The sequence below is a fragment of the Triturus cristatus genome, chromosome 12 (assembly GCF_964204655.1).
Source record: "Triturus cristatus chromosome 12, aTriCri1.1, whole genome shotgun sequence".
NCBI lineage: Eukaryota > Metazoa > Chordata > Amphibia > Caudata > Salamandridae > Triturus > Triturus cristatus.
In genome coordinates this window covers 813,647,915-813,674,688 of record NC_140595.1, presented here as the reverse complement: position 1 = coordinate 813,674,688, position 26,774 = coordinate 813,647,915, and the positions used below count along the sequence as shown (strand labels likewise).

Sequence of the window (26,774 nt, the reverse complement as noted above, 5' to 3'; positions counted from 1 at the left end):
AAGGGAGGGTGGACGGATGAGTGACTGGGTGGATAGATGAGTAAGTGAAAAGATGGCTGTATTGGTGAAAGGGTAAATGGTTGGATGGTTGGATGGATGAGTGGATGGATGGGTGGAAGAGTGGATGGATGAGTGAAAAGATGGATTGGGTGAAAGGGTGAAAGGGTGAACGGATGATGGATGATGGAAAGGGTGGATGCAGGGATGGATGAGTGAAATGATGGGTGGAAGGATAGATAGGTTTGCAAATGGTTGAAAAGGTTTGGATATGGATGGGCACACAGATGGAAGGACAGAATGAATGGTGAAAGACTGAATGATGGATGAAAGAATTAATAAATGAAATGAAAGAGGCTTTTATATAGCGCATGGCTACCTGGAGGCATCCCAGCGCAGATGACAGAATGTAATTTTGAAATGGGGGATATCAGGGGTCTGATGGAAGGATGAATGGCTAGGTCCTTGGACAAGAGAGCTCTTCTGGGGAGGGTTGTAATGACTTACTTTGCTTTCTTGGTGCCAGAAGAGCTTTAATTCAAAGTGGGAGGTATTTACATTTTCTGGCCACTCCTTTGCCTATGTGTTACTATTCTGTATTTGCTGTGTGCTTATGTGTGGGATCTATACATCATGCATATGATATTTTGAGTGACACCCAACTGCATCTTGAATGTTACACTCGTAATTGTAAATGTTTGCATGTTTTGTTATAGGTGAAAGGTTTTAGGGATAGCCTCATAGTGACATGAGCAGTGCTTGAGATGTATATTGTGTTTGTAGCAATAGACAAGGCTTCAAAAATATTCTATGTAATAGTGTATGGGCAGTGCCTTCTTTAAGAAAGTGCCAGGGAAAAGCACCTTTGTGACTTCCATCAGCTGGTGCAACTCTCTGCGAAGCCCCCATAAGCAAAGTCAGATTCCATATTTTAAGTTCCACTTGCTGAAACACCCATAATACGTTCTTCATAGTGGGTTCGTCACAGCAATCCTCCCTTTAGTTAACCTATGTGTGCCACTTTGCATCTCACAATGGCACTCAAACTCAAAAAAATCTTTATTTCAGTCAATATCAACCATAAAAGATGCATATTAATAACACTCTTCATTTTAAAATAAAATTAATATAGATCTTTTGGTACAATACAATAGGGACGTTTTAATAAAATGGCAATTATATAATTCTATTCCAGCTACGCCATTAAAACTTATTTACTACATAAATTCAATAAATACAATAAAATCAATGGAAACAAAATGAGGCGACATTGTCTTAGAACATAGCATTTTTGTCCATGCATGCGTCCAATACTGTTTGCATGTCGGTTCCGGTTGTGCAATTACATGCAATAAATCATTTCGGAATCAAATTCCCTAATAAACAACCATAGATCATAAAGTGCAAGTGCAAAGCTCTCTAACAGCATTTACTGAATTTTACATATTCCTCGACTGTTATAATTTCAGTCCAACCTTTGCTCTAATAAGGGTCACATTGAATAAGTATCTATTAACACTAAAAACAATCCACTGTGAGATATGTTTTCAATATGCATTCTGCCTCGCTACAACATCTAGTAAACCAGTTTATACAAACTGGTTTAATCAATTTTTTCCTTGGTATGTCGTATGCGGGACAGAAGAATTAGTATATGTAGATCGTTTTCCTTAATCTCAAGTGTACACAGTTCGCTACTTTTACCATCATAATTGTTAGCCCATCTGGATTTATTTGCATTTGTTTGAAGCACCCCATATCTAAATTTCATAAACCAGGATTTCGCTAATTGGGGACGTACCTCATCCAAAAAGGGTTCAAACTGTGCTACATCTTTAAAAAGAAGGAATCTTGATGTTAGTGACCCAATGGAAGAACTATGTAGCACGCTATTGCTAATGTGAGCCCAGAAGGTAGACTTTAGCAATTTCTTGCAAGCCGGTAGCAATTGGGATGGTTCATCCCAGAAATTAGATAAATCCAACTTTATCATCCATGATGCAACGTGTTTGAGCCATGGAATCTCCCTGCTCTGATCAATTTTCATGATCTCCTCCTAAGCCTTCATTATAATGTAATAGCTCAGGGGTTGTCCATAACCTCACCCAGAATAGGAGAGGTCTTAATAGATCGTGATGGTTGGTGCGTTTGATGTTTAGGTCCGTGACAATCGGGATTAGGGGTGTTCTAATCGGGAGATTTAGTAATTTTCGGAAAAATTTATTTTCTCCTAGTTCCAAATCCTTTTTGCAGTAAGGCTCCCCATATTTCAGCATCATAAAGAGAAGCTGATTGAGCTTTGTGTTTAAATACTTCCAGGTCAGGGGACAATGCTTTCGAAATACAGTCCCCATGTTTCGTTAAAATAGGGAATGAATTTTGAAGCAAAATTATCTTATTTTTTTCCAGTTGTGGTTTCCAGGATAGTTTAGTGTCTAGTGTGATGCCTAAATAGTTGAAACTTTGCACATACTCTAATTTCTGATTATTAAGCGCTAAATTCTTTTTGAATGATCTATGAGGGTTTATTGACATGTATTTGGTTTTACCGGAATTAATTTCAAGCCCTGTCATGGTACAATACGTATAAAAGGAATCCATTAGACGTTGCAATCCTTTTGGGGTTTGTGAGATTAAAATGGTATCGTCAGCAAATAGGAGTGCTGGTACCCTATCATCCCCCCCCCCCCAACTTAGGAGCGTAGTTTAGGCAACCATTCAAATAGTCAGGGATGTCGTTTACATACAGTGAGAACAGGGTGGGCGCCAGCATGCACCCCTGGCGCACACCCCTTCTCACCGGTATTGCTTTAGTAAGTTCACCCCTTGGGCCCCATCTTACTTTAGCAAAATTATCGTCATGGAGCCTAATTATTTGTACAAGTAACTCGCCTGGCGCCCCTTGGCGTCTCAATGAATCCCACAGTAAGTTTCGGGGTACGAGGTCGAATGCTGCCTTTAAATCTACAAAGGCAATGTACAAATGGCCCTTCCTTAGGTTTATGTATTTTCAGCACAGACATGTAAATCTAAAAACCTGGTCAATCGTGCTGGTTTTGATTCTGAATCCTGCCTGAAATTTTGAAAATACCTTATTCTCCTCAATACACTCGCTTAGTCTATTTAAAATATACCTAGCGAAAAGTTTTGTAAAATATCTATTAAGCTAATAGGGCAGTAATTTGCTGGGTCATATCGATTGCCCTTCTTGAAAATTGTAATGATTTCTGCCCCTTTCCATGTTTCGGGTATTGGTGTACCTGAAACTATTGCGTAGCACAAAAAATGTATATATGGTCCCCAAGCACTGATACCCTGTTTCAGTAGGTCTCCTGGGATTTTATCAGGTCCAGGAGCTTTTCCCGATTTAACTGTCTCAATTGCCAATGTTGTTTCCTTCAAGCTAAAATGTAAGTTGGCAACCTTGGAGGTAATCGCCAAATCTTCAGTGATTGTAAGTTGCTTGCATTCACTATCAGAATAAAGGTGGGAAAAATGATCGAACCAGGTAACCCTTCCTGCCTTGTTCCCTTTCACTATCAGTCTCCAAAAACCTGACTGATCCTTAAACTTAGGCATTAATTAGGTCTGACCAGGTATCATCATCCCATGTTTTTTTTTAGCATTTGCAAGGGCTCTCTTGTGTTTGATCCTCTTTTCCCTTATTGCAATTATGTTTTTTTTTTTAATTGCCTGGATGAGTTCTTCTTTTGCTACCCGGCAATCTTTGTTATACCAGGGGTTTACTGCCTCATATAGTTTTTTAATTCCTGCTTTATACTCCTTGGGTATATTGCTAACAATCGGAGTTAGAGCATCTACAAGAGTATTATGTAGGTCTAACGTTGGAATTTTATCTACTGGTAAGTGCATGAAAGATGCAATCATATCTGCAAAAATATTATAAATACTTGTCATAGACTGGCTGTTCCCTAGAATATGAGGCCACTTTACAGCTCGTCGATTGTTGCTTAGTATAGTGTCATCCTCATACATGCTATTATCTCTGCCACCCATAAGAGTGGAATAGAAAGGTTGGGGCGCTCAGATATGAGATGCTTGTAACAAACTCTATCAGCCAAAGACCAACGAATATGTGTGACATATGGGAGACTTGAGGGCCCTTCGTCACATTCTCCGGGGGGGGGGGCTTCATTTTGTGTTCTGCCACTGCTCCTTAGTAGCGGGGTCTCAACTAGTTCTATCTAAGAGTTGAGGTTGAACTAATTGATAGTCTAAAGATCTATACAGCCAAGTACCTGTCCTATAGAAATATGTCCCTACAAAAGTGTAGACCTGTATTTAAATGTATGACTCCTGCTAAACTCACTTTACACCTATTGGAGGGCTGGCTAACATTCTCTTTTAACTCAAACTCCGCTTATTTGGGAGCAGGTGCTTTACATTGACTTTACCTTTAAATCCATGTTTTGGGAGGGAGATATATTAAGTACTTCAGATTTTTATTCAGTAGATGTGTTCGAGTCTGTGTGTGTGAAGCCTTGTGTATTTGCAATCTTAGCTTTGAAAAGCTGCCATCTCATGTAGGCATTTCAGGATAAAGTCTGATGTTTGGTGTGTCTCTATTTATTTTTAGGAACTGGCTGAATATGAGAAACTAGTCGATAAGGTCCAAATCTCAGAGGAAGGTACGATTGAAACACATTTGGTGAGACGTGGAAAGGTCCTGTGTCAGGGTTTGGGGGGTCTGTGGGGGGCTCTGCCATGGGTTGCTTCATTGTAAAGCCAGTGGGTGCTTCCAAGCTCTTACAGCAGCCCTCCGGTGGCCCCAGAGAGTGTCAAACAAAGCCCCACCAGTCTTGTTGGAGCACAGAGGTACTCCGTTACCTGGACCTGTGGCCAGTGGAAATGTATGAATTATGAAATGATTGATTGATGCTTGGAATGACCTATTTTGCTAGTAATAGTTGGGTTTTGACTTTCCCATTATTAGCTGGACATTGGCACGAACATAGATGTGGTAGATGTTTTGTACCCTAGAATACCAGTTATGTGGCTGCCAACAGAGTATCCTGTAATGTCATATGTTAACACATGAATTATTTAGTGCATTAATCAATGAAACTCACCACCCCCTCTTTTTCTCTGTAGCTCGTGAGTCACGTAGCCAAGGGTCTGATTGTTCACATTGTCTCTGGACATGACTTGTATTGCCTGGTTGGACAAGTACAGCATTTATAGGGTGCATTAAGTGGGCTTCCAGGCACTTGACTTGTGACGTATTAAGCAGGGCTGTGACTCCTTGGTGCTGTGGTATATATCCAAGATTGGTCCTTGAAGGTGAGAGTAATGCCTTATTTCCAAGACACCCCCCATGAGATCCGATGAATCTAAAAGGAATCATTAATGCACTGAGAGGTTAAACTGAAATTGTACGGCGATGGTGGCTCCCAGCTATCTCATCGGAGACACCTGTCCTAAATGGTGTATCTTCACGAACTCAAGACATCGTGTCTACATTTCAAGGATCTCGCGAATCACGCCCACTCACTTATGACCACCTTATCCATCTTTCTTGATACAGCCCTGGCATCAACGATGGTGGACCTCCCTCCTCACTGTTGCTTGTGTCTCTTTCTTTGCAGTGCTGAAGAAGGATGGCTTCGGTGACAATCCCTTCTACAAATGCTTTGTGGTGGAACTCTGCTCCGGACAGAAAAGTAAAGAAGGTACTTGCAAGGCTGCTCTTACGTCACTTTACCCTGAACTACACACCCACCCACAGTTCCAGGCGGGGCACCCCTCCGCCAGGGCTCCACAGTGCTAACTTGATGAACACCCCTGTAATTCGCCCACTTACATCTCTGCCAGTGTACCATAGTGCTAACTTGATGTACCCTCTATAATTCACCCACTTACATCTCTGCCAGTGTACCATAGTGTAACTTGATGTACCCCCTATAATTCCCCCACTTACATCTCTGCCAGTGTACCATAGTGTAACTTGATGTACCCCCTATAATTCCCCCACTTACATCTCTGCCAGTCCCCCCCACTAACTGCAGCAGCACCCCTTGCTATTCTTGTACTGAGAGACCCACTCACACCCTTGCCTTACCTCTTCACCTCAACTGTAAGTTACTACACACCTTGCTGCTCAAGTGTAAATGCCCACACAAAACCCTGCTGATTTCCCCCCCCCCCCTTTCCTGACAGCATCTCTTGCTTTCTGGTACTACCACGTACAGGCTTCCCGATGCTACCCAAAGGGGATTGTGACCCCGAGATAGTCCACCAGCCCACTCTGTTCCAGTAATGGGACCGCCATAATTCTGCCAGCACACCTTGCTTTATAGTGGACCACTGAAGCAGGAACCCACACCAAGCTCTACCAATGCCCCCACCTAGCCCCTCATCCGTTTCCAGTGGTGTGGTCCTTGTACAGCCCCCTCAAGGCACCTCATACTTACCTGCTATTCAAGTACTGGGACCCAAACAGCTTTATCGATGCTTCTCAGCACTGACCAGAAGCACCACCCCCTCCTGTAGCGTCCTTTGTGCAACCTGGAGCGTCTGATGCTATTCTAGCTCTGGGCCCCCCACAGAACACTCCCCGGGGCATCTCAAACTCACCTGCTGCATTCCTTGCCATTCTAGTAAGGGACTCCCATATTGTTCATCCAGCACACTTCTAGCCTGACCTACTTCACTACCCTCCTATTCTAGCTCTGGGACCTCATTGCTAGTACGGACCTCTCAGTGGTAACTTTTATCACGCCAATACTGGGGCCCACACACTGTCCAGCAATCACTTTAGTCCTAACCAGCATCTTCCTAGATATTAAAATACTGTCCCACCCACACAGCTTTCCTAGAGCATCCTCCGTGTCACCAATGCGCCTTAATATGATCAGCTGGGCAGCCTGTGTTCCTACAGACGGGCAAACCAAGATTCTCGTAAGTGGAAGTAAAGATCAGTGGAAGTTCATAACCAGCATTGGCATAGCGAATAGGTCTAGCCTTTGGGACCATATAAGTGTTTAGTTATCCAGCACAATATCCTTGGTGCAACAACATCAAGTGTTGCATGGCTAAACACTTATAAGATCCCAAAGGCGAGACCTATTGGCTATGTCAATGCTTGTTTTGAGTGAGCGGCTCGTGCAGGTATGTCACTGTGGGGTAGAGATGCTGCGAGTGCTTTTACAGGAGCCCCTGTGCATTGCGCCTCTTCAAAATGTATCTTGGGTCTGGTGTAATACTTCTAGCCCCTATTCCCGTCTTCTTGCATCCAATGCATCCTTAAATGTCCCATGTACAGCCAGGGTTGACACTCCTATTACCCCTGCCCTTCAGTGACACCTTACCTGTCACGGGTGGTGGTGGTGGTGGATATGGTGGTGGTGGACTTGGTGGTGGACGTGGTAGTGGTGGCGGACGTGGTAGTGGTGGTGGACGTGGTGTTGGTGGTGGACGTGTTGGTGGACGTGTTGGTGGTGGTGGACGTGTTGGTGGTGGTGGACGTGTTAGTGGTGGTGGATGTGGTGGTGGTGGATGTGGTGGTGGTGGATGTGGTGTTGGACGTGGTGGTGGTGTTGGACGTGGTGGTGGTGTTGGACGTGGTGGTGGACGACTGTTGGGTAGGTGGGTGCTGGCAGAATGCGGATGGAGAGGAGGATCTCGAAGGGGGCACATGGGAGAGCAGAAAGAGGCCGAATATTAGATACAATAAGCCCTCGGCTGAAAAAGAAGGCGAGGTTGTTTTAAAAAGAGCCTCTTACTGAAAAGAAAAAGAGCAGCACACCTGAAACTGGCACTGCAAGAGCATTGAAAGCATGGTGTGCTGCGCGGGAACTGCTTGGCGGCACATCAAAAAAAATTATGAAAAGTGCACTCTCGAAAGAAGTTCTTGGTGGCACATGAAAATAATGAACAAGCGTGAGGGAGCGTGGCGCGGACCCGCGGCCGCGAAATGGCAGGCAAATGCACTCGTGCTTGGGCTGGCATCCGACTTGCGGGCGCGAGCAGCGGCGGCACGAGAGCCATATGTTTTCAATGACCACGCGCGCCGCTGCTCGCTTCCGCAAGGTGGATGCCAGCACAAGCACGAGTGTGCTTGAAAAGGAGCAGACCGATGGCTAAAGGCCCTCCTAGAGCAGCGCATGCGTGCTGCCTAGGCGAGACCTAAAAATGTTCCTAATGAGAAATATCTCAAAGGGGGTTAATTTTGACCTTGTTCTTCCCTCTTCACTGGTTATGGAGTGAGATGCATGATAATTAATGGTATTAACGCACATGTTGTTAGAGCCTGATTTAGACATTGTTGTGAACGTAAAATCTCTGATTTCTTTAGTAATTGATAGATGCGCTGTTAGATAATATTGTCCTGTAACAGTGCCTACAAGGATTCTTTTTGGTGCGGAAGTCCAAGGTAGTCTTAGAAATAAATGACAATAGAGCACCGGAAAGATGGCTGAGTTATGGTTGCGCAGTGTTATGTGACAGTAAAACAAATCCAATAGTAGATAGCTCAAAGGATATGGTAACGGCCATCCAACATTTACCAATTAGGGTAGAAAAACTACACCATTAATGTATACAAACAAAATATATCCTGAGCTTGATCAACAATAATCCAAAGTCCTTAATAAATCAACATGGAATAGGTCTTCTTTTATCTTCTTTTATTTCAGATCGACTCTTCCAAATAGATATAGCCGCCATCACGTGTTTCGTCTTATGGGGTGTAAGCCACAGACTTTATCAGGGCTAAAAATCATAACACATATGTGTATTATAACAGATTCATCTCGATATAATTTTTTTTTTTTTTTTAATTGTTTTTATTCGTCAACGAACACATATATTGCCGGCCCCTGTAGCCCCAGAGGTATCAGCCCAAGCAACACATTGATCATGACATTGACAATTTTATCATAATAGGATACTTTGAATGCATTTCAGATGAAAAACAACTTCCCCAACTCTACCCCCCCCACCTCCCAACTCCCTCCCCCCCGACCGCACCGTATTGCACCCAACCAACGACATCCTGTATTGAGCATAAGCCGGACACCTCCATGGCCAGTCCCTGTGTGTACCCCCCCCTTCCGGGGGAAGCTAGATGCGCCCCTCCTCCCGTTCCTCCGGAACTGGCTCCAGGGGGAGACCCCTATAGTCTGCCCACCTCTTCCAAATCTTATAATGTTTACGGGGGCACCCCCTAGCTGCAAACATGGGAAGCTCCAGGCCCATATTGAAGTCCAAACCCCTCTTCCACACATTCAGCGAGGGGGCAGTCGGCGCTTTCCATGCCCTGGCGATATCCCTCTTGGCCAGTGTGAGACCCAGCAGTAATAAGTGCCGCTTGTATATGTTGCCACCAATGTCCTCCATGATATGCAGGAGTGTCAGCCTGGGGTCCGCGGAAAGATCCCACGCCAACACCCCTCTCCAAAACCGATACAGTGACCCACAAAGCCACACGGTGTGAAAGAAGGAACCCTCCTCCCGTCTACAGCGGAGACACTCCGGAGAGGCAGTCAATCCCGCCCGCCACAGCCTCCGCCGGGTATAGTAAGCCCTATGCAGATATTTAAATTGTATAAGACGGAGTCGGATAGCTATGGCTGCTCCCCGTGGCGAGGCAAGTACATCTGTCCAGTCCGTCTCATCAAGGGGCCCAACATCGTTCTCCCATTTCCCTTTGAGCTGCTGGAGCGACGGGGCACTGTGGATAACTAGCGATCGATATATCTTAGAGATTTTCTTGTCATGGAGGTCCCCCATAAAAAGCTTCGCTTCCAAAGGGCTGAAGTCTGCTATGGAGTCTAATCCCACTAGACTGGGGGAGAGTGCATGGCGCAATTGTAGATATCTATAGAACTGCGTCCGGGGCATGCTGAACTCTTGTTGAAGATCCTGGAAGGACTTCAGAACACACCCACGCACCACATCACCTATGGTGGAGATGACAATCCGATCCCACCCCTCAAACCCTGCCAGGGCCGTCAACTGCGGTAGCTGCCCATTGTGCCACAGTGGGGTCTCCCGCGTGAGCATGCCCCACCGCCAATGCGTGTCAGCACCTGACGCCAAAGTTGGAAAACCACGTCACCGGTGGCAACCGCGCCCGACGGACCGCGGAATAGAGCAAGTTGTGAAGTGAGTGTGGGGCCATGAGCCACCGCTCCACCGCATACGCCGGGTCTTCCCCCCCCCCCCCCCCCCCCTCCCATACCACCACTCGTTCAGCACCAGCAAGTGGGAGGCATGATAATACGAGAGCAGATCCGATGTTGCCAGACCCCCAGTATATGTTGAAAGGAAGCACGTCCGTAAGGCTACCCGCGCCACCCCGCCCTCCCCCAAAATCTGCCCTAGAGTCGTGTTCACCCGACGAAACCACTCCGGCGGGATCGTATAAGGGTGATTCTGCAGCTGATACAGGAGGCGGGGAAGAGCCACCATCTTGAAAATCGCAGACCGGCCATAGATAGTGAGTGGCATGCGAGTCCTCAACTTGATGTCCCGACAAACCTGTTCCCACACGGGCACCACGTTTTGCCCCCATGAAATTGCCGGAGCAGGTGATAAGAACACCCCCAGATACTGAAGCCCCCCCTCCGCGATCCGCATCGAGGACGCCCATTCTTGCACCGGAGTCGGACCCCCAAGTACCCACAGCGTGGACTTCGGGGATTCATAAAGAGACCCGATGTCTCACCGAAGATTTGCATGATCCGGAGCAGCCAGGGCCCCGTACGATCAAGGTTCGTCAGAAAAAAGAGGACATCATCCGCGTAAAGGGCTATCCGATCGGCCAAGCCAATTTCCCACTCAAATCCGGAGATCTGCGCGTCCATTCGCACCCATACCGCCAACGGCTCCATGGCCAGGGGGACACCCCTGGCGCGTCCCCCGCCGTATGTGGAACGGCAGCGAGGACGCCCCCGCCACCCTAACCGAGGCTGTGATCTCCGTATAGAGGAGTCGCACATAAGACAGGAACCGTGGCCCAAAATGCAAGCGCTGCAGCAGTAGGAACAAATCGCGCCAACTGAGGGAATCAAACTCCCTGTCCATATCTGCCAACAATAGGGCTGCCGGGACCCCCAGTCGCTGCACTTCAGTAATCGCCACATGGGCCCGCCGTATGTTATGTCGCGTGGCACGGGAGGGCATGAACCCCGCCTGATCCGGATGGACCAGCGAGGCAATGTACGGCAGTAGGCGATTGGCCAAAGCCTTCGCCAGAATTTTAGCCTCCACATTGAGGAGGGAAATCGGATGATACGAGGCGTGCTCCTCCGGGGGCCTACCCGGTTTGTGGAACACTACAATCTCAGCATGCCTCCAGTCCCGGGGCAACAACCCACGCTCTCTGGCCTCCTCCACTACCGCCGTATAATGTGGGGCTAATGGTAGAAAGTACTTCTTAAAAAACTCGCTCGGGAACCCGTTCGGGCCCGGAGCCTTGCCCGGGTTCAGGCCACCCAGAGCCTCCCCCCAACTCCTCCACTGTTAGCGGATGATCCAATGCTGTACGTGCCGTTTCGGATAACCCTGTGACCGGGTGATCACTTAGGAATCGCTCCACCGCCGTTTCCATGAGGCTCTCACAGGGGCTATATAGCCCAACATAGTAGGTAGCAAAACTATTGGCCAGCGTCCCGGGGTCCACTATGAGTGCTCCCCCATGATCCACTATCCCTGGGAGGTCCTGAGCATGATACATCCCCTGACACAACCTGTGCAGCATTGCACCCGACTTGTCTGCCCACTGATACACTCGACTCCTAGTGGCTAGCCACACCTGACGTGCCTCGTCAAGCAGCATGGAACCATATGTCTGCTGCGCATAAAGTAACTGCCGACAGTGCACCGCACCTCCCTCTTCCCGGCCCCTACGCTCCAGCTCCAGAACCTCAGCCTCCGCTCGGGCTAGCCCCGCTCGACGCTCACGGCGGGCCGCCGCACAGAAGGAGATATCCACGCCGCGAAGTGTCGGCTTCAGGGCTTCCCACAACGTATCCGCCCCGGACTCGGAACCCACATTCCGCGACAAATACTGATCTACCGCCTCAGTCATATGCACTCTATAGTCGTTCTGCTGCAGGTGCCACACCGAGAGTCGCCAATGAAACGACCCCCCCCCCCCCCCACTCCCCCATCTGCAAGACCGCTGACACCGGGGAGTGATCTGAGAGCCCGCGCGGTAGGATCTCTGCCGCATTCAGCCGAGACATCGCGGCCCCTGATCAGAATATGTAGTCTAGCCGGGAGAAGGAGCCCTGCACCGCCGACAAATATGTGTAAGCACTAGCCGCACCATGACACCGCCTCCAGGCATCCACCCACGCCAGGCCACCCACCAGTGCGTGAAGTTTCGTCTGTCCCCCTCCCCCTCTCTCCTGCCCCCTTGACAGCCGGTCCCCATGCAGATCCATCACGTCATTCCAGTCCCCTCCTATGATCCCCGGGACGTCCGGGATGTCCACCCAACGCGCCATGAGCTGCTCCTCAAATGACCAGGACAAAGGGGGGGGGGCGTACACACTACCGAACACCACCCGCTCCGATCCAATCCGGCCCAAAACAAAGACATACCTCCCATATGTGTCTGCCCACGTCTGGGAATGTACAAACGAAACCCGCTTGTGAACCAGGATACCCACACCCCTGGAGCCCTGAACAAACCCTGTATGAAACACCTGTGTGTAGCCATAGCGTTGTAGGCATAGCACCCTCGTCCCCAATAGATGTGTCTCCTGTAGAAGTAACACGTCTGCCGATTCCCTTTTTGCATACTGCAGGATCGCCCCTCTCTTGATCTTATCAAGGGCACCCCGAACATTCCAGCTCAGCACCTTGATTGTAGCTAATCGCCCACTAGTCCCCATGGAGCCGGTCACCATAGAAAGCATATCCAAAACATAGTGGCCACTCAGGGACTCCGACGTCCGCCCCCGCCCATCCCCAGTACTGTACTGAGGTGCGGTCAACCCCTAATCTAAAACCCCAACTTCCCAACCGTCCCCCCACCCCCACCCCCACTCCCCCCACCCCATACCTCACAAACATGGAAGTACCTGTCGCGGTGAGAAACTTCCCCAGGCCCAAACCATGAACCTCAGTAGTCCTCAACCAATGGATCCCCAACATGCCCTTCCACCACCACTTCCCAAAGACCCCGCCCGCAACTGGCTACGGCAGTGGTCGCCCCCCACATCTGTCCCCCGGACCAAAACAGCCCCCTGCATCTAGGAGTGTAGAGCAGCCGGCGGCATGTCCATGATGCGAAGACCAAGAAGACTCGCCCCCAAGGAACCTCCGGACCCTCAATGTCCGGTCAGCGGATGACTCGTCTCCGGGCCAGCCCCCAGCTGGGCTCCCCCGGACTTATGCCGGCGGCGGGATCTGGAGCGCAGCTGCTTCTTAGCAATCGTCCCTGCCACCTCATTTTGGGATGAGTCCGATTCTCTACCCGGGGGTGTATGAGGACGCAGCTTCACAGTCTCATCTGTCCATTTAAATACTTCCTCTGGCGATTCGAAGAACAGTGTTCGGGACTCATATACAACCCTCAAGCGCGCTGGATAGAGAAGAGCGTAGGATAAGTGGAGTTCCCGTAGCCTGGCCTTGGCCGCCAGGAAGGACTGACGCTGCTGTTGGACCATTCGTGTATAGTCCGGGAAGATAAGTATGCAGGAGTTTTCGAACTGCAGAGGCTCCCTCTCTCTGGCCTGGCGGAGGATGACATCCCTGTCGTGGTAGTTTAGGAGTTTGGCGATAATCGGCCGGGGACGGGCCCCCACCGGCGGCCTCTGAACCAGAGGACTCTTTACGATATACGTAAGTTTGCTCTGTTTTCCCAAATATGTTAGATTCTGGACATGTCAGTAGGTTTTGTATTACTAGCTGCATGTCTCTTTCCAATCCCCTTAGTGAAATTAATGACTGGTAAAGCATTTTATTCCGATTGGCACTAAATGTTGATTTACATTTGCCATAGTACCAGGATATTAGTTTTTTATCGCCCCTTAATTTTTGGACATTTCTTCATTATCGTATCTTAGGTTTGTTTACGATAACATTCGAGATTTAGCTTGCAATACGATAACGATATATTCCGCAATAGTTACGACCTTAGGTCCATTGCAGATAATATAGCAAATGACGTTTAGGATGAAACGTCAGCTTATTTTACTGTTACGAGTCATTTTATTAATACGATGATATGTACTGTTTCAGGATAAATAAAGGACATATGAGAGGCCTAAATACGACTTTCTCTTAACATAGGATAACACGAACTCTTGATTAGACCCACTTATATTGTAGGACCTTTATATGCGCATTGCTCAATTCTGGTTCTCATTTATTTAACTTTATCTTAGAACTCTGGTTCGTCATAGCTGATAAACGCCGATTTCTCTATTCTGTTTAGATTTTTTTACAAATATCGGTGAGTCGCCTTCAAGGCTTCTCTTACTATATTATTAGACTCAATGTTCTATCTTGGTGTTGGGTTTCTTTGTTTCACTTGTATTTTACTAGGATCACGCGTCTTCCCTTTTCCCTTCGCTATTTGGTTGATCTGTTTTCTCTTCTCTCTCGTCTACTAATACTCATGGTAGGTCAAGAGAAAGAATTTATGGATCTATTCCATGTTGATTTATTAAGGACTTTGGATTATTGTTGATCAAGTTCAGGATATATTTGGTTTGTTTAGAAACCAATGATCTTAAGCCCTATTTAGTGGCTTCTTGTAAATAAATTACAACATTAATTTTTATTCTTCAAAGCGATTCTATCGTAAAACAGAAAGAAGCACAACAGAATTAAACAATACAGAACGGGTGTTTACTTTTACACATTTATGTGAAAAAACAGTGTTATGCAAAAGGGTACAAAAATACAACTCGCATACAAACAAAAGCGACTTAGCTGGACATTCTTGATTCAAACTATTTTCTCATGAGCACTTTTGCCATAACCCATTTCACATATTAGAAAACAGGGAAATCATCATTGAGTATACAAGGAACAATTCCTGAGATGATGGTTACAACTAAAATGGGTTGGCTTGTCGACGTTTCAGTCTTGCATGTGATAACATCTATAAGACCTTCTTCAGGACCAAATGCTCTTATGTGGATTGAAGACCCCTGTGTGGATGGAATAATCCAGAAAGTTGTACATCAGTTAAAGATTTCATAGGTTAAAAAGTGATACACCCGTGATGAAAGAGAATTATTTTTTGTATGTGGCTAGAAAGAAATTAAAAAAGAACCAAAAACCAGATATTACTGTAGATGGTGATTTATTGATATAGAATAACTGAAACCTCTACCAACTTAATGCAAAAAGCAGGTTGCAAGAATTTACTGGAAAACTGAGAACATAACCATATGTTCAAATGCAAAGAGCGATTCAATGCAGGGATGGAGAATTGATAATACTCCAAGAATCTACAATGGAAGAGTAGGGTTTAAAAAGTAATACTGTTTTTAACCAAGATGACAGTGACTTAAACTAAGTCCTGCTTTTACATTTCAGATGAAAGAAAACTATCAAGAGAGTTATGGGCGATGTGGCCCATCCGCTACAGACTCCTTGATGATTGTTATACACCTTCCAAGATTTAGGGAGAATGCTAAATCTAGGGCCGGTTGTTTAAACAGCTTTATCGAATTTCACAATGTATGACCACATGTTCTAATTAATACCGATCTCAAGCTACAGGCTTGGATCTCATTAAATTCAGGCCAGGAAACAAACGTCATTTTCTTGATTATTAAACTTTATAAAATCCGAAAATGCTTTACCCAAATTATTATGCTATTTAGAACATATCAATCCATTAAAAGCTGAACCCCTACTGGAGAGAGGCCAGTGTTAAAGAAAACGGTTTGCTGAGGGAATTATATAGTCGTGTTCATCATGCTAGAGACCTTTAGGATAAAATGGCCCCCTGTGGTGTGTATCAGTTTACCAGGTCTTACGTAGTGGCAACCGTCGTATTACAAGCATTCACCACAAGGCTATAGCAGTCCTTCTTAATGGATAACACTCCAAGTTCAGACGAGTAGGTTTGCAAACAGGCAACTATCGCACTCCGGAGTAAAATTAAAACGAGCAGAGTGTGTTTACACGTAGCTCAACCAACTCAGCGTGCGCTTGGGCACGACGTCTAGCTGTACTCACTTAGTCAAAATTCTCCGGGGTAGTGTAAGCAATGTTACCTGACATTGAGTTTGTGTAACCCAAGCCTCCAAGAGTTTATTGGGTTGCCCATTTTCCCACTTAGTACTGTTGGATAATACGTCACAAATACTAGAAGGGTCGATGCCGGCAGCCAAGGCTCTCGCACAGAGCCGAGTGTACTGATAGAATACTAGGCAATCACAAAGTAACTGATCCAGAGGAAACGGGGAGTAGGGGTAGGTAAAAAAGAAACACTGACCTTAAAGCACTCGAATACCCCGTATGCAAATCCACCATTTAGGTATACAGAGTCCGAACGACTATTGTCAGTTATATGAATTGTCAACATGTGGATATTATAAATATACAGCATTAAAAGCAACCATCTGTGCTGCCCACCGTTGGCCGTTTGGAGAGCGTAACTCACAGGGTGACGTTGACAAGCTCCACGATGGCGGCCAATGAGAAGACCGTGAGAACAATGGAGCACTAGGGTGAATCTGAAGAGTGAACAAAGAAGGAATCAAACTGTATCCTGGAGCATCAGAGAAGGTAAGTACCCGAAGGAACGGTGAACCAAGCGAAGGTGCACACAATTGGAAACTGGATGCTTCATGGGACAGGATGCTGACAAACCTCACCAGGGGAATATTTGCAAAGCAGCGTCTTATGCTAGCGCCGCTGGTTTTGACCATAAAGTTACTGTCTCAGTCGTCGGTGCCACATTGGGGTGGAAAGAAGACATTCAGGCTTCGTGACCATGCTGCCATCTTGGATTGGGAAACATGCAGAGACAATTGCCAATAACTTCAGGGTTTGCATACTGTATGGAACCTGCGGGGCTGTTGTTTTTCACAAGATGTAGTAGCAACCAAGAGGCCCCATCCTTTGCAGACATGCCAGAATATGCCATAATATTGTGGTTTATTCTTGTAAGAGGGGAAGGTGGCACTCTAGTTAGATGGTGAGTAATTGCATAGTTTGGAACTTGGCACTGTAGTTGGATGGTGAGTATTCTCACAGTTCCTGACAATGTTTCAGCAAGTAGACAATTTTCTGTTTTAATTACTTCCACCATGTTGTCCGTGTGGCAGGGGAAATTTTACCCGTGGATACGAAACTGGTGCAGAATCTTCAAAGCGAAGGACTTCCAACTTCCCTAACAAATTGAATGAATGTGTGTTACCCACCTAACTTAAAAAAAATATTAGAATTACCCAAAGAGAAGGCTCAAATAGCAATGAAGTTTTCTGCCCAGGCACCCCGATATATTGCAGTAAATTGTCTAGACACTCCAGGTGCAGTTCCAACCAACCACCTGTATCTTGCATAATCTTGTGTTTGCGCTGTACCAATAATTTATTTCTATGCTGATCGCGCCTTGAGGCAGTTCAGTTTGCATTGAGGCACCTTTCATCAGGGCGCTGTTTGATCACACTCTCACTTGAACAAGAGCCTTTAAATTGAAGACATAGAACTAAAACCTTTCAACATGGCATTGCTTGTGGGTGAGTTCGCTATTTTCTCTTCACTGTCTTAGGGCAAGATTTTGACTATGGCGGTCCCAACACCGCCGTACCCGTGGTGGCAGTCCGATCACCCAGTTACGATTATGGCGGCATGGCCACCACATAACCGCTGCCACCGCCAGGATCCTGGATCCTGTGGCGGCGGGAAATGGAGGTGGTTCTGATTCGGGCACCGCTGTGCTAATCACACGACCTGCATTTCCGCTGACCTTTTCATGGTGGGGACATCGCCATGAAAGGGTCAGAGGAAAGGTATGGAATGGGCCCCAAAGAGTGCCCCAGGGCGTTTTTAGCCCATTGGGAAATGTGGCTGGGGGCACATTTTGTACCCCCCCTTATGCCTGCACTGTCGTGCGCCCAGTGTGTGCCATACATGACATGGTGCATGGCAACAGTGCACACACGATGTAGTTCCGGTCTCTTTTTCCAGAATTGGTTCATAAACTTGCATAAATATTCAATCCATCAGAATCTCTGGGAAAAGACCTGACCTCTTCCATCAGAGCTGTGAAAAAAATAAAGTGCCAAAAAAGTAGGAAAGTCCATGACAGGTTATCACATCACAAATGTTGAACTAGTAGCAACGAAAAAGCTGCAGCAAAGGATATGCTTCTGATAAGACACACTAAAAACTATAAATGAACTGGACGTGGTGAATTTCTTTGCTGAAGATCTGGCACGCCAACTCCCAGCTGGAAGATGCCTCTGCCCACACCCATACACAGACAGGGGAGCAGACCGGTCTCTGCCCAGACTTGCCCCACGCGTTCGCCCAGGAGCAATGCAGTAAAGATCTCTGTAAGAAGGTATCGAAGAGAACCAAAAGCCAAGCGAAGGACTGTTGAAAAGCAAAGACCGTGCTTATCCGATGCCTTTTCTTTGCTGGTTCGATTAGAACGAAAGTGCCTGGTCCATTTCTTCCCACATTATGGGCGCATCTAATTATCCTAAAGTGTCTATTTCAAATTTCTGTTCCAAACCAATGTCATAATATGTATTTCAATGATATCCTTGAAAATCAGCAATTCCTCCCTGAAAAGCGACTGGAAATTGGAAAAGGCAATTAGAGCAATTTGTTAAACGTGATCATCAAATTTACCCCAGTCTCCTTACCACCATGACTTTCTTTCTGACCCTCTTCTTATGAGCCCGCGTTAGGCGTACCAACTTCTGGTGTTGAGTGATGTGTCTTGAAAGTGGACCGCTGATGCAGGATAGTTCACTCGTTCAGATCCTACAGCGTCTAGTTTAGTCGTACGAACCACCATCTCTTTCAGTCACTGGTCTAGTAGGGCTGGTCTAGTAAGACTAGTGAGCTGCGGAGAGTCCTTAAAGGTCATTCTTTCATGGACGCGTGAAGGGAAGGAAGCCATTTTGGCTTTTCTTGGACTTGGGCATCAGGCATAAGGGTTGTTAATTTTAAGACCGAGGCAAACCAGAAACCCTCCAAGGGGTGGAGAACAGTGCCTGTATATTCTGCCTACTGAGGTAGCCGAGTAAAATTAAACAGCATCCCTCTGGTGGTTCATATTGCTCAAAATGTTATAAAATGGGGCTAAGTGATGCACCGGTTTGTTTCGAACAAGTTAGACTTTTGGGTTCTATGCCCAAAAACGCTGAAAATGAAGTAGGAAGTGCAGAATTTCTGTTCCTGGCCTGGCAAGGGCAGTTCCAGGATTCCAAGTGGATTTGTCATAAAATGTTTTAGTTTAGAACCAAATATCTTCTAAAAGGTGGGAGCACCATCCTAGTCTGTCTTTGCTATTAATCATAAAGGAAAGACTATAGGAGAGCCAGAAGCAACTTGCCGTTAACGTACATGCTTTACTCAGTCGCACACGTTCGTAGGGAGGTGTGCAGGCGTGGTGTTCCTGCCGTATGGCATGCAAGGGGGGGGCAACGCTAGGAACCTCAACCAAGGCGTTGACTGGAAGCATCAGGTAGATTCGCCTGTGGTTCAGAATCCAGACCAGGATGCACACCACCTTTAACAACTTGCCTACTTCTGTACATCCCTCCGCAATTAAACCCAAGGATAACAGGGTGGCATCACACATGCATCTGCTAATATAGACTGTATTTCTTGTTGTAATTGTATTGTATTGCATCATTTATATAGCGCTTACGACCCCCATGTGGGACGCTGAAACGTTTGTCAACATTCTACACCATGTAAGAGGTGTGGTTGGAAAGATGTTGTTTTTGTTTTGATCCTATGTAGGAAGCGTTTCCATGTTGTGCGTGATGACCACAGAGGTGGGGTTATCGTGTTCTGGGACACAGCACGTTGAGCGATGAAGTGTAAGAGATAGAAGTGCAGTTTTATGGTTTTCAGTAAGTTGCTTGCTTTGAGCAGCTCTTCAGGTCCCTTTATTGTATTTCACATGATGTAGTCTGCTTAGCTGGTTACTGCGCTGGTTGTCTAATCTAAGATGCTGTGTATAGTTGTGGTCCTGAGCTGGTATGGTACAAGGAAGAGAGGAAAGGAGAGATCTGTAGGGAGGGGCATTTTTATTATCCTCCCATATCTGAGTTTTTATGTGAGACGTAAAGATGCTCCTTGCTGCATTTTTGTGCCACGCATTGTCTTACAACTGACACCATTTAAGTTAAATAAATAAGCTCTCAATCCCTCAATAGGTAACCAGCGAGTGGTCTTATTAGGAGCAGCGTGTCTCAGCCCTCAGAAAGGTGGGGACAAATTGCAAAATGGGGCACTACAGGGTAGTGAAACGTAAACCCAGAAACCCGTCTTGCATAGCTCCAGCCCCTTTAGTAAAAGGAAAGACCTCAGGAAACTCTTCACAAGGGATGCAGGGCCAGAGGTGCTTGCAAAATACTGATCTCAATTTACGAACAGTAATCATTTTCCAAACTGACCTTTGCACAAATGTGTCCAGCCAGTGGTGTGTATGGGTATCCACGCCATGTATATTAGATGTGTCATGGAGCAGCGCTAGGTGGGCAGATGGAGGGACGGAAGGGGTAGGACATCGTTTTAGGTGGAGCCACACAGATGTTTATTATGATTGTAGGGCAGGGCTGATCCAGAGGGTATTGTGTGATTTGCAGGCTCCTGTAGCACTTTTCCAGCAGTGATTGTGGGGTAACGGTGGTGCGCGTAACAGTTTCTGTGGGAGTCAAGTACCAATCATGGGGATTCTTAAAGTACAGGAATATGAGCTGAGTTTCGCCAAGGACTTTATCGTGGCCAAGAATGAATGTCATCCAGTCTTCAGGGGAGAATTCCCTACCCAGGCGTGTCAGCCATGTGAGTCCAGATAGGTTTGTAGTGGGAACCGATTGTATAACCTTAATAAGGGTTCCACAGAGGCGGGAGACCATACCTCTGAATTAGTTCCATAGCCCTAAATATGATATGATGGGGGATTCCAGTAATTCCTCCGGAGAAGGGCCGAGGACAGCTCGAAGGCTGTGAGCCAGCTGACCGTATTTTCAACTGACCGGTGGGAGAAGACCACATTCTTCTCTGAGAACCAGGTACATTTTGAGGGTGCCTCACCGAACATCTGATCTACATATTTCCCTACCTTTTTTCGACGAGTCCCAATAAAAAGTTTTTTTTTGGCTATACACAACACTGTATTGTACTACAATAGGGCCCTGCTACGGAGAAATGGGCTAATGCCTGTGAGTTTGTGTGAAGCCTGCTAAGCCATGTGGTTGCATGCAGGCCTGAGTTCTGAGCTGTGGTCAGGTGTGAGGGTGGCAGGTAGACTGGGTGGAACATATTGGAACCTCCCAAGATATGTTGTTCCATTGGGACCCAAGCTGGGGCATCTTTTAGGTCATCAAAGAAGTATGACAACTGCAACAAGTGGAAGCCAACCCACATGAAGTCATGCAGTAGATGATAGTATTATCTTTTCTCGCAGTCTAGATGCTCACTGTCTGAGTCAGCCGGAGAGGCAAGAGAAGTCATTGATAATGGACATTACTTTCCCAATCAAGAAATCAAGATGAGACAAGAGATCCAGGATGATGTCCGCGAGTGATGGATTTACTTCCCCATCACCTTTTCAAGTGCCCTTGTGATTGACTTATTGCTGTGGATAATGGCTCTAGGGCCAGGAGGAAAAGAAGTGTGAGGGGAGGGGAGAAGAGCCCTGTTGGGTTCCTTGGTGAATTTTTAAAGTATCAGATAAAAAGCCCCCACAATTGACATCAATCATGGAGGAGTCGTATAGAAGACATACTTTATGTATGAATTAATCACCCAAGCCTGTATTTGACATCACCTGGAAGTGTTATGGCCATTCTACACGGTCTAAAGCCTTCTCCGCATCCAAGAATAAGATGTATTTTTCCTCGGAGTCATCTTTCACATTCCAGAGGATATGAGCCAGAGTCCGAAGATAATTGTGGGAGCAACCTCCCGGTACGAACCCCACCTGCGACTTACGGTTTAATTGAGGGATGATGTTACTCAGCTAGGTCGGCAGAACTTTTATGATGATTTTGAGGTCAACAAACAACGAGAACGAGCTCAGGTTTAACTTGGATAGACCAAAAGGTTACGGTCATCAAAGAAGTCTCCCTTACAGAAAACCCATTAGATTTATAAAAGAACCCTCATCCACCAACCCAGTTGGTGGCATGCTCCATCATTGGGTTCCTACCTAGGGGGCCGTGTGCCTCCTAAGTGTGCTTCGACACGAGTAAATGGAATGTCGGAGTTCAGCTTTCTACTCTGGTTCTTTGTAGGCAAAATCTTTCATTGACCACCTGATAGGTAGGTATGTCAGTAGTCTCAAGTCTAAGTCTAGTTGGCCTGGGCTGTGGTCAGAGAGACTTGCCCAATATGTTATAGCAGGTCACAATGGGGAGTAGTTGCCTGTGAGAAGTTGGCCTGGTATATGATGCTCACTAGTTAAAGTGATCACCTTGTACCATGCCAAGCAACCCTTATGGTGTGGTTGTAAGTCAACCTTTTCGGACTAGCTGCCCTAGTGGTAGCGTAGGCTAAGCAGTCTTTGAGGCTAAACTCGTGAAGCGTGTTAAGCCAGCTGTTTTACCAAATGCAACCCCCTTTTATACCAATGAAAGGACACCACACAGATATATATTCAAAATATATATGTATTTATTTCTCAAAGTAACCCCTAGTCTCTTTATGAGCACAGGAGCACAAATCGTCAAACAAGATTATCACAGAATACACAGAAGTTGCACCTTATATGGATAGGCCCTGGTGGCCACTCGAACCATATACTAAAATAGTGGTATAAGTACCACGAACAGAAAAGGGAAAAGGCCTAGGGCCTCTAGAATCGCTGGGCCTACAAGGAGCTAACTTCAGTTAGTGACCAGGAGGTCCACGGGTGGCGTGTGCAGAGCAAATAGTCACACGCGTGCTCCCATAGGTTTCAATGGGTGCGTAAAAAGTACAAAGTTACTGCAAAGAGGATCTTCCGGATGGACTAGGAACTCAAGATTTGGAACACAGGCACTAGAGATGTAATACTACACTTGGGCACAGGTGTGCCAGCTTTACCTCACCCACAGGAAGCGGGTGCATAGGCCTCGAAGTGCGTCGGGTTTCTTCTATCTGTTCCGTGGAGCCTGAAGACAAAGATGCTGCAGGCGGTCGGTCCGGGAGAGATGCAGTGGATCCAAGAGTGGATCGGAGATGTTGAAGACCTGTAAGCAGAGGGGACAGTGTTCACAGTCACTAGCCAGTGACCAGCGTGGCACCAGGTGGGTACCAGGCAATGTCGGGTGCAAACAGGAAGAAAGGTGTAGCTTGTCTCTGCAGCCACGTGGTCCCTGGAGGTCGACGACGTCCAGGAGTCGGTTCACGAGCTGTCCCACGCAGGCTCTCGCTGTCGGCGGTGTCGGCGACTTGATCGAAGCAACCAAGCCTTGGCAAAAGCAATTGTTGTAGGAGATGAAATAAGCTGATGGTTCTGACCAGCAAGGTCAGAAGGACTGCTCCTTTGGAGGGGAGCAAGGGCCAGTCTGGAGCAACCAGACCAGCGGTGTATTTCGTAGAGTTCGTCGCCAAGATGGCTACTAGCCAGCGGGCCAGCAACCGGTTAGGCGCGTCGAGTGGCAAAATGCAGAAGGGCCCCACGCAGATCGTGGAGATGCTGGAGGGCTCACCTTTGGTGCAGATGCTGCTCGGGTGTTGGGCTTCTCAGATCCCAAAGCACAACTTGGAGGGAGCCTCGGTTGTTGCACTTGTCAGCTTGTCGTAGTCGTTCCAAGATGGCTGGCTCCACGTGTCTCGGTGCCTCCACGGGTCTCCTCTTTTCAGGGACTGTGGATCGGGCGGTGAGAGGTCTGGAGGTCCAGGTCTTGTCAGTCTCTGGGCTCGGGCTCCGGCGGGAGGCGGCGGCAAAGCAGACGTTGATTCGCTGGATGGTGCTTGCGTTAGCAAGGTGGTCACTCCCTGACCACAGGGGAGATTGGCTTCAGTCCTCTGTGCAGCAGAGCGTCGAAGTTCCCGTCTTCTTCTTAGTGTTAAGTTGATTCCAGGATGTCTGAAGTCTTAGGACACAGCTCCTACCTTTAAGCGGATTCTAGGGGCCGGACTACCTGCTAGGTCCCTCCCTATGGGTGGGACCAGGAAGGGGGGTGGTTACACCCCCAATCCTTTGTCCAGCTCGCCCCAGGCCCGGGACTGGTGTGCCCCAGGACCGGTTTGAACTGGCATATGCACCGAGGCTCCTTGTGAGCCACAGGCATGTCTGGTTTCTTTCAAGCCCTACCTGACCAATACACAAAATCCTGTCTGGGGTGGTGCACGCACCTCCCCTGGCAGGAAACCCTTTGTCCACACCTCCCAAGCTGGAAGGACTCCCAGCAGCAGGAGGGCAGACTTGTGTCTGTGGTGGCAGCATCCATTTTGTGGAGCTGAGGCTATGTCTGATTTTACCCGGGTTTCAGGTACTGTACATGTCGTGTCCCTCTAGAAGGGTGGAATGCTAACCCCGTCGCCAGAATTGGCGAGGGGTTAGTATTCCAATTCGTATGACACCTTACTCGACATGTTTTGATAAAGCCAAACCAAAGATAGCATTTAACCGCGAGGTTCATAATGCACTTAAGAGTATATGGTATGACGATATCTGGAAACAGTAGAAGGAAGTTGTTCCGACCACTGCAGACAGGCTCAGCTCATGCCAGAGCACCATCTCACATGGAACCAAGCACTCTGCCTTCAGGATTGTTAAGGCCTGCCATAGGAGTGACTTATAGGTTACCAGGTGTCCCATTTAAGGTTAGGTATAGGTATACTACACCTAAGTAAGAGGTGATTACACCAACTTACCCCAGCTGAGTGATCAGCCAGTTGTGTCAAATTGTTAGGCCAAGCCTGGGGTGGCATAATACATGCTTCAGCCCCTGGCAGGCCTTGGGTACACCAATGCCCTGGGTACCTACTGTACACTGGTACAGGGGCTGACAGGGTGATCCACTTCCAATTGGTTATGCACCTAGGGTGCATAGTTTTAATTTAGTAGAGAGAACAGCAGGCTGGGGGTCTGATTGGCAGGCCCACAGCCTCAATATGTCAAAAACCAGTGAAGCAAAAAGCAAAAATTTGGGGTGACCATAGGATAGCAGACCCTACTCTCCTACATTGCCCCTCGAGGAAGAAATGCTCAATACGGAACTAGGTGCCATGCGTGCAGGAAAGATACATGTAGTCCCTGTCCACAGGATTCAATAGACATCACACGCCAAATAATGCGTAATCGGCCATAAGGTCCCGTAGAAGTGCTCTACCCATCTGATTATGGGAGTAAAGTTATTCAGACTTGTCTAAGAATGGGTCCGGTTGAAGGCTCTAGTCCCAACCATGGGAAGTGGGGTGTGTCCGAACACTGAAAAATCTAGAGAGACCAGCCATGAATTGGGTCTTACCTGCACTGGGGGCATATATTGATCCCACCACAACGGTCTTATTTCAGGTGCTCAGTTTGGCAAATACCCGTCGGCCCTCGCCATCCGTTCCAAAGTTTAAGAACCTTAAATGGGTGCTGCATCCAATTAGGATGGCCACTCTGCCTTTCTTAGAGGAGCTACGGGAGGGGGATGATGCACACTTTGTCCCTACTTGTCTGCTTCTGCTTATGACGGTGCCTACCCGGTCCCCTTTCAGTTTCTGGGACTCCTGCGGGGAAAGGTGCGTTTCCTGGATGAGGGCAATGTCAACATGTTTTGTGTGTAAATAGTGCAGGATCACCTTATGTTTAACACACAGTCAGACAACTTTATTCGGTCTACTACTGTAAAACCATAAAAGTTCACATGTATAAAAACACTAATAAAAATTCATGAAACCATTACACAATTCATTACATCAAAAAGCCAATCCATGAATAAAATACCCAGCAAAAATACTTAGACCCATAGGGTCAGGTGTTCAAATAAACCAGTGATTAAATAGAACCCGGGATCCTGTAAGTAATTGTATCACATGCAGGGGGCTAAATTAATGAATGGCCCTCACAAATGCTGACATCTTTTCAAAGGAAGCTCTACATTTTACTGCAGATTTAAGAAAGTTAAGAACAAATAGCACAGAATCTTCAAAAAACAACTGTAGGTAAATGAGAGCTGGGCGAGCCTGCCTGAACTTCAATCTCCTTAAAATCAGAACAGTACATTTTTTCCAGGGGATCACATAAAATAAATAAATAAATAAACCTGCAAAAGAATAGAAAATGAAGCAAATCCTGTGGAGACAGACCGTCACAGCCACAGGATGCTAAAAGCTGTCCTCTAGTGCATCCCCTGGGGGAAGCTAGCTGGAGATGGAAAAAACCCAGCGGGAACCTAGTCAACAGAAAGCGATCATATGTGCTAAAAGAACCCAAAAGATAATGCTCTGTGGTTAGTGTCTCCCGGTTTTACTATACGCGGATGACGCGGTCCTTTTATCTAGGACCGCTATGGGGCTACAAGCCCTGCTTGATTCATTTTCCTCTCGTGATGCAGATGGGTAACCGCACAAAAAATACCTTTCAGTTGAGGGTAGGTACTGCAAAGGTTCCCCATACCGAGGTTTTCTCGTATTTGGGAGTTACTTTGGATGAACATCAAAACTGG

General features: G+C 46.9%; 1 protein-coding gene across 6 annotated transcripts in view; it reads left to right on the top strand.

Annotated features, from left to right (window-relative positions):
- Positions 1-26,774, top strand: part of SAT2 (spermidine/spermine N1-acetyltransferase family member 2) — a 115,718-nt gene that overhangs the window by 39,908 nt on the left and 49,036 nt on the right. For 3 of the 6 annotated variants that reach the window (XM_085637519.1, XM_085637518.1, XM_085637516.1), the window contains exon 2: positions 5,604-5,687. The exons of 1 other annotated variant lie outside the window; for it this stretch is intronic. In XM_085637519.1, coding sequence (XP_085493645.1) covers positions 5,604-5,687 — 84 coding nt within the window. Of the gene's footprint in view, positions 1-4,594; positions 4,647-5,603; positions 5,688-26,774 lie in introns of all 6 variants that reach the window. 2 more of the 6 variants (XM_085637520.1, XM_085637521.1) reach the window with 1 other exon arrangement.